The 12,298-nt window shown below is 33.1% G+C and overlaps 2 protein-coding genes across 3 annotated transcripts; one reads left to right on the top strand and one right to left on the bottom strand.

The window, feature by feature from the left end:
• Positions 1-3,041: 3,041 nt before the first annotated feature.
• Positions 3,042-6,052, top strand: LOC146942233 (protein neprosin-like). Of its 2 annotated transcripts, XM_085756180.1 has the most exons (7): positions 3,042-3,241; positions 3,455-3,541; positions 4,198-4,476; positions 4,627-4,788; positions 5,169-5,222; positions 5,351-5,497; positions 5,577-6,052. In XM_085756180.1, exons 1-7 carry the CDS (start codon positions 3,083-3,085, stop codon positions 5,958-5,960), a joined length of 1,272 nt encoding a protein of 423 aa, XP_085612306.1. In that variant the 5' UTR covers positions 3,042-3,082; the 3' UTR covers positions 5,961-6,052. The 2 variants fall into 2 exon arrangements, with proteins under 2 accessions (XP_085612306.1, XP_085612307.1); XM_085756181.1 differs by lacking the exon at positions 5,169-5,222 and having other exon boundaries at positions 3,043-3,241.
• A 721-nt stretch (positions 6,053-6,773) lies between these two features.
• On the bottom strand, positions 6,774-11,935 carry LOC146942232 (protein EARLY FLOWERING 3-like). Its single transcript, XM_085756178.1, has 4 exons — positions 11,287-11,935; positions 10,058-10,887; positions 8,231-8,282; positions 6,774-8,118 (listed from the first exon to the last, which is right to left on the bottom strand). Exons 1-4 carry the CDS (start codon positions 11,482-11,484, stop codon positions 7,120-7,122), a joined length of 2,079 nt encoding a protein of 692 aa, XP_085612304.1. The 5' UTR covers positions 11,485-11,935; the 3' UTR covers positions 6,774-7,119.
• Positions 11,936-12,298: the final 363 nt, after the last annotated feature.

Raw genomic sequence — 12,298 nt, 5'->3', positions numbered from 1 at the left:
CCTATAAAATTTTCAATCACTACTTTTGGTCCTTATTTTTAAGTAAATTTTTGTATTTTTTAATGAAATTTTGCAAAAATGTGTATAATATTGTAAAAATCACTCCCAAAAAAATTTAGATTTTTTTAACAGAACATAAATTAAATATGATTTTTTCACCATCAAACATATACAAATTCATATTTAATTCATGTTTTAGTAAAAAAATCTATTTTTTTTGGGAGAGATCTTTATAATATTATAAATTTTTCTGCAAAATTTTATTCAAAAATATGAATTTTACATATGAGTTTACTTTAAAAGAGGGACCAAAAGTGAAGATGGAAAAAAATTTGAGGACTAAAATTTAAGGAAAATTTTAGAGGGACTAAAACGAAAAGTTTGTATATTTATAGGGAACAAAAACATATTTAACCCTTCAAAATTTTCCGTTTTATACTATTAACTTGTATGTCGTGAGTTTTTCCGCGGAGCCATTCTTTTTAGTTTTAGTGATATTGGATACTCCCTCCATCCCTAATTATAAGCCTCCTTTGAAAGAAAAAAAAATATAGTCCCTACATATAAATCTCTATACAAATTACTAGATGCATTTATTATTATTTTTCTTAAACATACCCCTAATTAATACTATTAACTTGAATTGAAGTAAGAAAAATCGAATTAAATACACATACAAACAAATGACAATTTAATCAAATTCATACACAAACTAGACATATTAATTACACTATCAACTTTTCTCAATATATATGAAATTAGTTGAAGAGACTGATAATAAAGCATCGAGGAGGGAGTATATATTTTTCCCAACGTTCTACTATTATGAATGAATATCACTATTAGTCAACCGAAAATGCTACTCCCTCCTTCTCATGAAATTAATTAGTTGAAGAGACTGATAATAAAGCACAGAGGAGGGAGTATATATTTTTCCCAACGTTCTACTATTATGAATGAATATCACTATTAGTCAACCGAAAATGCTACTCCCTCCTCATCATGAAATTAGTTGAAGAGACTGATAATAAAGCACAGAGGAGGGAGTATATATTTTTCCCAACGTTCTACTATTATGAATGAATATCACTATTAGTCAACCGAAAATGCTACTCCCTCCTTCTCATGAAATTAATTAGTTGAAGAGACTGATAATAAGGCACAGAGGAGGGAGTATATATTTTTCCCAACGTTCTACTATTATGAATGAATATCACTATTAGTCAACCGAAAATGCTACTCCCTCCTCATCATGAAATTAGTTGAAGAGACTGATAATAAAGCACAGAGGAGGGAGTATATATTTTTCCCAACGTTCTACTATTATGAATGAATATCACTATTAGTCAACCGAAAATGCTACTCCCTCCGTCGTAAATTGTATATCACTTTGAAAAAAAAAATTATCCTAAATTATATGTCGTTTTACAATACCAATGAAACATTAATGTTATTTATTCTATTATATCCTTAATTATTTATTACTCTCTCTTCTTTCAATTATTTAATTTATCTTTCTCATACAATTTATTAATGACAATTTTGTAAAACATCTCATAATATCTCTTTCACACACAAAATTAATTATATTTCTCAATACGTGTGAAATGTCCAAAACGTCATACAATTTAGGACGGAGGGAATACTTATCTAGACAATTCTTTTCACGAGAACAACGGATAGTACAATTTTAATATATTTCTACACCACTTTATTTCCAACCACCCAGTATTGTAAGTAAAGGCTTAAATCTGTCCTCATGAGCTTAGCTCAGTTGGTAAGGACAATGCATAATATATGCAAGGTATGAGGTTCGAACCCCGGACACCAAAAAAAAAAAAGGTTTAGATCTAACGGTTCATAATCATTTGGGATGTTCTCGGCATGTTTTCTTTCGCGATCAATAGCTGTGCTGATTAGTCATCAAAATAAAACCAGTCATAACATCGTTTTGTCAAAATAAGTCAAAGATTTTATTTCTTCTACGGTCAAAGACATTCATAAAAACCAATTAATATCGTCCCCTTTTTACGGGCGAAAGTCTTTTATGAATTTTGGTGATATTCATTCTTGAGTGTACATAGTTTTTTTTTTTTTTTTAGGAATTCTTGAATGCATAGTTATTGAAGTAGGAGAAGTGAAGGGTGAAACAATTTTTTAAAATGAGGATTATCAAATTATAAGAAAATTTTGATTTTTTAAATTTATTCAATTAATGATGTATATGATTTATATTACTATGAACCAAATACATCATTAATTGAATGAGGAATAATTGGGTGTTTTGGTGTATTTTTATTTTCTTTTGGTGTAATTCTTGGGATTTAATCCCTTTTTATATATAATATATTTTGCCATTAAAAAAAAAAATTAAATGAGGAATAATTGACAACGGAGGGAATAATATATTTTCTTTTTTGACTTAAATATAAACAATAAAAATTATAAAATTAACTATGTTTCTTTGCAACAAAGCAACAATATTGCAACCTTGCAACAATATAAGCAAAAGAATTAAATATGTTTCTCATCCCTAAAAAAAAGTCTTGTTAACAAGTGCTCTCGGAGCAGTATTAACATTTATAATAAAGAAATTATTCTTTAAAAAAAGTAAAAACTTCAGTTTCCAATACAATAAATGCACGAAATTTCATATATTCTTACCATTTTGGGTGATTAAAGAGTGTCCTAGTGTCCCAAGGACACTCGTTAATATTTTCCTACTATGAGCTCAAAATATGATTTATAGATTGAGTTTTAAAGTGTTTGTATGACTTTCTATGTTATCTACAGTAAATATCATTCACACTATATGTTGCTTATAAAAAGGAAATCGAGAGTATCTCAAAACCATTTGACAGTAAATAAATTTTTTTGAGGCACAATAAGTAAAGTCTTAATAACAGTTTTTGTCAATATCCAAAGAAAATAAATGGCATTAATCCAAAGAAAATAAATGGCATTAATAACAACAATTAATATAGTATTTTTTTCCGCGCGATCATCTTGTATAAATATTTGTGCTATTTACGTTGAATGTCAACAAGTCTACTGAAGGAGAAAAGAAGAGATCAAGATAGGAATGGGGACATACAAGGTTGCAATATTGTTGCTTTGTGCGTTCTTTAACTTGTGCACCATACTAGAATTGAAAGTTGATGCAAGAACATATTCACCTTTAGAAAGAGAAATCGAAGCCAAATTGAAGCTCTTAAACAAGCCAGCAGTGAAATCCATCAGGGTATGCAAATCCATAACTCCCCGACATCCCAACTATAACTTGTATTTTATTAAAAAAAACTATAACTTGTTTTTTTAGAGGAACGATGAAAATTGATACTTATAGAAAGGTTAAAAACATATTTAACCCTTAAAAATCTATAGAACTTTGATGGATTTAGAATTAATGTGCTTGAATATGAATACAAAATCTAAGATTGTACTTTTACTGCAGAGCGAAGATGGAGACATTATTGATTGTGTTAGCATCTATAATCAACCTAGTTTAGACCATCCTGCCTTAAAGAATCACAGTATTCAGGTGCGTTATTGATTACTACCGAGTAGGTTCTATTTTTTTTTTTTTTTGGTTCAATAGCCTAGTGGCTAGATCACACACTTTTAAAGTGTGGAGAAGTGGGGAATCCGGGGTTCGAACCCCGGCCCCTGCAAACATTGTCCCTGGTAGCTACCAACTGAGCTACACTTACGGGACGAGTAGGTTCTATTTTACTACTGTTAGAATGTGTTGTTGTTTATTTATTTACTTTAGGGATAAATTAAAATAAATAAACGTTTGCTTAGGGTTTATAAATCAAGCATTAAAATAACTTGAACGAGAAGTCTCCTATTTTGAATTATAAGTAAAATTTAACTCTCTTTTTGTGGGGTGTAAGTTTAATTTCCATATCATTATTATATTCAACTTTTTACTAGAAATCTAATTGAGAAACTCTAAAATGTCTCAATATGATATGTTCTAAATTTTGATTAAATTTATTTTGATTTTGATTATAATTATAGATATAGATATTCTTATTTTTTTGAATGACACCAAGAAAATATAATTCTTATGGTCAAATTTGTACAAGTGTATGATTCAAAAACAGAAAAAGTCAGCCCAAAACAACCTATTTTCTTTATATATAGTATAAATTATTATTATAATCATCCCTTTTTAACTAACAATTTGTGCAGAGTGTACCCGATTTTCTTCTTGAATCCCAAAGTTCAAGCACGGGAGTTACTTCAAACTCAAGCTCTGATGTGTTTCAAACATGGACGAAAAGTGGAAGTTGTCCAGAAGAAACTGTTCCTATAAGAAGAATTCGAAAAGAGGACTTGCTGAGAGCTGTTTCACTTGACCGCTTCGGACAAAAACCTTTGGAACTATTTGTGAATTCAACATACAACACAAACCTTAATTTCCACAACCTCGATTCCTCCGGTGGTTTTGTTAATTTGAAAAATCGCGCGGTACATGTTATAACTTATGTTAGTTGTATTCATGCATATGATTTTTTTTTTAAGAATCATGCATATGAATATGGTGGTGTGATCATGCAAGAATGTAGATATGATTAATATTTTTTGTATACAATTGAATATGGTGGTGTTATTGTGCAGGATGCAATACTTATGGCATACGCATTCAATTTTATAGGCGCCCAAGCGAATATTAACGTATGGAATCCAAAGGTTGAAAAACCAGAAGATTTCACTACTGCTCAAATGTGGCTTAAGGCTACCAATGGAGATAATTTTGAAAGTGTTGAAGCAGGATGGACGGTTAGTGATCTACTTCAATGTCTAGTTAGCCATACACACCTAATTTTTCCTACTTAATTCTAAGTTATATACTCCCTCAGAACTCAAATTATAGGTAAATTCAACTAACTTGTACATATTTAATGTTATTATTAAAAAAATATCCTTAAATTAATTCTTCAATGTTATGAGGAGATGATGACCCGTATATTAGTAAAGTGTTGTTTTTTACATGAAACCAGAAAACTAAATACACTTAACTATTATCTTTAATAAGTGTGAAAATAGATATATTTTGCATATATTTGAGTCTAGATAGAGTAGATGATGAATGCATGCATGATGCTATAAATATGAGTACACATGGTTAATGCTCTACATGCACGTGGTATATGGTTTAGGTGAATCCAAAGTTATATGGTGACCACAAGACCCGTTTTTTTGTCTATTGGACTGTAAGTTATTGTTTATTGAAAGATTTTTCCTTCTTATCGGTTGTTTCAAATCTTATAGATTTTTTTTATAACCACAAACTCTAAGAGAAATAACATTGATTTTTTTATTTCTTGATTGTGTGGTGCAGAAAGATACATATAAGTCAACAGGTTGCTTTGATCTTACTTGTAAAGGTTTTGTGCATACAAATAAGGATGTAGCGCTTGGTGCTATCTTAGCACCTATCTCAATCCCTTTTGGACAACAATATGAAATCAACGTTGGAATATTTCAGGTAATAATATGACACAAATATCCTCTCACTAAATAATAATTGTAATTTTAATTTCTCTTAATATGTTTGTTTGATTTAGGATAATAACCAAAACTGGTGGCTTAAAATTAAGAATAATATACCAGTAGGTTATTGGCCAGCTGAGTTATTTGGTAATTTGAAACACAGTGCAACAACGGTTCAATGGGGTGGACAAGTGTTTAGTTATGCGGTCAAAACGAAACCTCCTCACACTGGAACACAAATGGGGAGTGGAGAAGAAGCATATAATAAATATAAGCACGCATGCTATATGGGCGCTGTGAGAATTAAAGATTACTCACAAGCTCTTAAGTACCCACAATTCGTAAGCACACATGCTGGAGAGCCCGAGTGTTACAGTGCCCTAAATGATGCTCCATATGGAAAAGACCCTGTATTCTTCTTTGGAGGGGCCGGACGACAACCTCGTTATTGCCCTTGAACTTTGCATATTAATCTATATTTATGGTTGTATTGCATATTGGATATGCATAAACATTTGATAAATAATAAAGATCTATGTATTTCTTTTCACCTCTTAAATTTTTATTTTTTTTTCGATAAGAGAAAATTCTATTAAATGTAGAGCTAAACACAAGATGTGCTTAGTTATCAAGAAAATGGATACAAATTGCACACCTTCAAAAAAGAACCTGCAAAATGTGTTGCAGCCAAGTCTGCAAACACTACACTTATGCAAATAGCTAATAACTAAAATACAAAATCACCTACTATATGTCACGCCTCTTAAGAATTTGGGCACTTACAAATATTTAATTTGATCTATCATCTCCATATTATTCACCACATTCCTATTAAAACGGACGTTATGTTCTAACTACGTATACAGAACCTTTACATTCTTTCCTCTAAACAATACGATGTTAATTACATTTCTTATTTGTGTAAAATTGACAAAGGGAAATGATAGATGAACAACCCAATAATTGTCCACACCGTATTTTTATATGGTAAAATGTATAAATTGATTTTTTTAATCATTTTTATTTTCTTGGGATCCGTGTAAGCCTTGATTGCTCAATGTGGGAGACATACGGTGTGGGGATGGTTGTTGGCTTTTAGATGTCAATATAACACTACTCATTGACAAAATAATATATAATTGGGACTGAAAGAGTGGACGTCCAGTTTTTAATAATTGTTATTTTGTCAATAAAATTGACTTTAACACCCCTCACAAGCTACGAAATTGTGTAAGATAGAATTTGTCATACATTAAATAACAAAATAGAACTAGAATAAAACCCAACACTGACAATCACCAATTTTAAAGCCAAGTAGTACATAGGATCAAAAACTTCCTCCCAAGCAAAGGGAGCGGAGCTGAGAACTACTAACTTTTTACGTGATTCGATTCCTGTGAGAAACATACAAGTACTTAAGAGGATAACGTACAATACATCATGTTTTGACCAATTTTGATATGCCAGACATATCTACATACCACTGTGCTGAAAGTAACAAGGTCAACACAAAAAATATATATAATATAATATACCGTTACACGATGCCACACGTGCAGAAAGTACAGGAACTAGACACCGTACACTTGAATGGATCCTCCATGCGAATAAACAGCACTAGAGTGTGTCATATTGTTTTCTCTCTTCTTGAATTGATTGGAAAATTCTAGCTGCAGATTCAGTTGCCGATCTTCGGTTATGAGGCACCACTTTGATAACTCGAGTTTGTTGTCCTGTTTCAATAGACTGAGCTACTCCCTCTGGTTCAACTGGAACCATAGGGAAAAGAGGAAGTGCATCTCTTCCTTCAGCAACTTGTCCTGTGCTCATTCCTTGTGTCATTTCACTAGGACTACTTGCTGTACTCATCTGCAACTCAAACTCCTTGGTTCTCTGACAATGCATAACATGCATTGTTGCTCCATTTCTCTGAACAGGTAAATTGCATGAGCTTTGATTATGTTTGTTACAATCGCCTTCCCCTTCAGATAAATGACGACTTTGCACGCGTGCAGAGAACTGGTTCACATGTTCGACTGCTGACTCTGAAGCTGCTGCTTTCATAAATGGCATGCTGCCATAGGGAGGGAAGTAAGCATGGCTACCTGGAGGAGTCTCCGGTGGAGGTGGCATTCCATAGGAAGGATTCATGAAAGTACCACCCGAGGGAGGAGCTCCGAAGGGCCCACATCCTCCATAATTTGTTCCTGTAAATCCAGGCCCAGGATATGGCTTATAGACTAGCCCTTCAGAAGGTGACATCACAGGAATTAACCACTGATGCCCAGGTGACTGATTGAAACACCAGGGACCCATCCCATTTTCGGCAGCCATATTTCCATGGTGTGGATTTCCAGCAAAAGGTGTGGAACTAGAAAAGTGGCTCCCATTTTTCACTGACGAAATAGATGTTTTACCAACAGCATTCTCTGCAGAACATTCCATGTTTTGATTTACGTTTTCAGAATCAACTTTGCGCTTAAGATTTTGTAGCCGAGGTTTTACAACATATTCCAGTGCGAGTTTTTTAGGAGTAGATCCATCCGGAAGAGACTTTCCCAGAAAAGCACCATCTTCAAACAATAGATCTGGCGATCCAGCAATCAGTTGTTGGACCTGCTTAAATAAAATATAATTAATCATTACAGACAGAATTAACGGTGCATGAGAACATTCCCCATTTTGGACTACTAGTACAAGCTACTGAACAGTGTCAAAGAAAATTTACCTTTATCAGTCTATGCAACTCAAACACTTGGACTGCAAACACTCTTTGTTGACTGTAGAGAGGAGCAGAAGTTAGATCAAAAAAATTCTTCAGACAGACAATCAAAATAAAATGGAAAATAAAGCATTTGGAACTAAAAAAGATAATGTTGGAAGCACCAATTTATAAACATCAAACTACAAAAATCGAAGGATCTTCAATCACAGCAGGTAACTGGTTCAACAGGCTATTTTCCAATCTAAATAAATATCATAGGGATCAAAAGAGGGCTTAAGACACATACAATCAAAATAAAATCGAAAATAAAGCATTTGAAGTTCAATGTGATAAATAGCTAACATAAATTTCACAATCATACTTCATATCAAGATAACATGATTAATATTTGGTCAAATATATGTTTCCTCAGAGAGTTGAAACTTTAAGGAAGAAAACTCATGGAATACCATTAAAATATGGCTTATACCAGAAAACATATAAAATTCAAAGAATTTGCACAGTTTCTTTGTCAGAGGATTGGGATACTATATTAGAAGCATTGCGAGATACAACCAATAAGGGGAACACTAAAACTCATCATGCACAATAGAATCAATTCCACCGAGTCTCATTATAATCTTTTCCACTGCTTTTAAATGAAAACAATCAATGCATTTGAATACATAAAAACATTAAATACTCATTAAATGGGAAGATTACTAGGAATTAGGAGCAAGAGGATTTAGAATATTCAAAGCACATTAAGTCAAAATCACACAAAATATTGATGATATGAAATCTGCAGGGCACCTCAACTAGCTACAGTGTGTCATTGTTTATTATAAAATAAAATCATTTACCCAAAATGTTTCAAAACACAGAAAACCAAGTCACTACATAAGTTGGGGAAATCTGCTAACTATCATAAAACATCTATTGAGGGTTCATACACTGTCCAAGTGTCCCTACCATACATCCAAGGATCATCCTGCATAACTTGGTCCCCTTCTTAGCTCAAGTCCTTCGGTGCAGTGAAAGGAAACATGCCCCAGTGGTGACATGGAGAACCAAGTAAGAGGAAACCAAGACAGGAATACATTAAAAATCCAGTCGCTAGAAGACAGTAAATTATGAGATGATCTGCTGTCACAAGGATCCACTCCAACATGGTATAATATTAAAGCTCACTGCCCTGTTGTAACCATTACTCACCATTAAAACATTAGTAAGGACTTCGAAAGCATAGATAAAAATAAAAAAACCAAATTAGAAGGGATCCCAGGACTATTAAATCTCCTTTCTTCAAAGCCATACATACAACTCCTTGATTGAAATGTAATTATCCAACTCACATCCCTGGTATTTAGTTAAGGATGCATAAAAGATGCTTTAAAAGGAAAAAAGAAAAATTGCACTATCAGAAGGGAGCTTTCCTTACAGTCACGTTTTCTGGTCCTACATTTCTTCCCTCTAAGGGAATTTTCCTTACAAATTTGCAAACCCAACCATAGGCTAAAGAAAGATGCAGGAAATATACGAAAGAAGGTAGGAAATGCCAACAAACCATCATAACAAGGATAATCAAATCAGCGGTGTATCAAACTTCCATCAAAAGTAGTAATTTTGCTTTTTATATTCTAAACGTTCATGCATTACCCTGTGAAACAAATTAAGGCTTCTGTTTTTGGCCAAAATTCTAACATTCATATAATTCAACAATCAAGATACCTTCAGTTCCATGCAATTAATAGAGTTCACAATTTAATATTTATAAACCAGATTGCCTTTCAAAGATTCCTATTTAAAATTATAAAATAACCGATGCTATTGACAAGCAACAAGACTTACTTGGCAATTGCTTTTCTGGCTTTCCAGAATTGTTTTTGACCTATTATTGCAACAACATCATCAGGAGAAATTTTCAGGGTTGACAGATCTTCTACCCTGGAGATCTTTGAAATGTTGTCATTTTTGTTTAAATTTCCACTATGTATAGGACTGCCAGTCCCAGTATCATGATATTCAGTGCCACCGATAGCCTCGGATGGACTAGTTTGGTTTGCTATAGGGTCATTACTCTTGCCTGTCTCCCTTGTAGATTCAATGGAAGCATCACGTTGTCCAGTTCCATTGGATTGAGACTCAGCTCGACAGTCTTGACGTAAGCACCCATCACCTTGACGTGAGCTGCTAAGTTTGAACACAGCACGATCTTGAAACTGTTGATTTTGAATCACCTTGGCTTGTCTTACTGAGGTGTCAATACTTTCTCCATTTGATGTATCTCTGGCAGAAGTAAATGGCTGCTCCTTATTTGGACTTACTTGCGGAGGACCATCAATCTCATTTCTCACGTCTGTCCGCAGATTGTTTAGATCCCTTTCCCGATTAATTCTCCCTGCTTTGAAAAAACCAAAATTCCTAGAGCCTGCAGAAGTGAGCTTTTTCCCATCAAAACTCTCATGACTTTTATCATTAGATTGACCAATCTTTGAGCGAATATATACAGGAACCCTAAAGTCATCCTCGTCAACCTTCTTTCTCTGTTCAAGTTGTGACAGAGAAGCATTCAAATTTTCCCCTTCTGATTGACGAGAAATATGTTTCTCAGCCTGACGAGTAAGTGTTTCAGGAGTTAAATGACCAGGGAAGACATAATTTCTCTCATGGACAGCCCCCTGCAATTTAAAATCCAAACAATCAGGAAAAGAAAAAACAGCTATTTCCCAAACAACCATAAAACTAGAACACACACACACCCTAAGGCCCTGTTAAGATAAACAGCTTATAGCATAAGCGTTCAGCCGTTTATGAATAAGCTATTTCTATAACGCAAGATAAAATGAAATCAAACTATTTTCATATAATCTATAAGTTGTTTTCATAAGCTATCGTGAAGAGCTTACGGAAATAAACTGATTCATAAGCTGTTTTCATAAGTTGTCCCAAACAGTGTGAATCCAAACGGACCCTAATTGCCAAATCAAACGATTTGAAATTTCTAATGCTACAAAGAACTAAACAAAATAGTAATGATAATAATTAGGATAAACAAAACAACATATTCTAAAAACTACCTGGCTCGAAGACGACGGGGGAACTGTATTTGGGTGGTGGGGTGGCAAGTTGAACCTTTGAGATGGAATACTAAATTGCTCATAGAGAGCCATTTTATTCCTAGGAGGTGCTCTTGGCCCTCCCTTCTCTGTATCACCAACATGTAACCTAGGGAATAATGGCCCCATCACCTTCTCATCATCATTCCCTCTCTTCATCCTTAATCTTCCTTATGTCAAATTGTAATCACACAACTAAGGATCAATTCTCTAAGTAATCAATTACACTCACAGAACAAAATCAGTTTATAATCGTCAACTCCAAAACATAAAAAGTGATTATAGCAATATACACAGAACTATACTAATCACTAATTAACACACCCAATTCACAAAATCTAAACTTTTCCCAACTGGGTATCAGAAAAACATATAATTCACACTTGATCTTGCTTATAGTTTGTAGTATTAAAAAAAATTATCAAAAACAAAAAAAAAAACATCGATGGAGGAAATTGGTTTAAACAAAAATCCGAGAAATTCGGAGCAAAAAAGGGGTTATGATGGGAAGGAAATCAAATTGTAAGAGAAAGATAGGAGAAAAATTAGGGATTAGAGAGAAAGGGTTTTTAGGGATGGATTCTTTATTCAGAAGAAAAAGAAAGAAGCTGAAAATATCGTCAGAGAGAAAAGGGTAAGAGAAAAGTGCAATCTTGTGGGGTCCATTTGGATAGAACTAGAACTTCTTTTATTGCAACTAAATTGTTTTTTTAACTAGATTTTCTTGTCCTAATCTACTCTTTTGCCTTTTTGTTTCAGATAATTGCACTTTGTTTATCATTAATGGTACTTGCAATCACGGTGCTTATTTTATTTTATACTATTATTTTTTGATAGATTTTATTTTATACTAATATAAATCAGCACTTTTAAATTTCTTTTTACTATAATATTATGAGGGTGCCATATTATGATCCTATGAAAGATTGTCCAACAACTTACGGTTACAGCTAAGAAAATTTCCCATTTTTTT

The sequence above is a fragment of the Medicago sativa genome, chromosome 3 (genome assembly GCF_051527215.1).
Source record: "Medicago sativa cultivar Bolivia chromosome 3, Bolivia_mono, whole genome shotgun sequence".
Classification (NCBI taxonomy): domain Eukaryota; kingdom Viridiplantae; phylum Streptophyta; class Magnoliopsida; order Fabales; family Fabaceae; genus Medicago; species Medicago sativa.
This window is presented reverse-complemented; position numbering and strand designations above follow the sequence as displayed.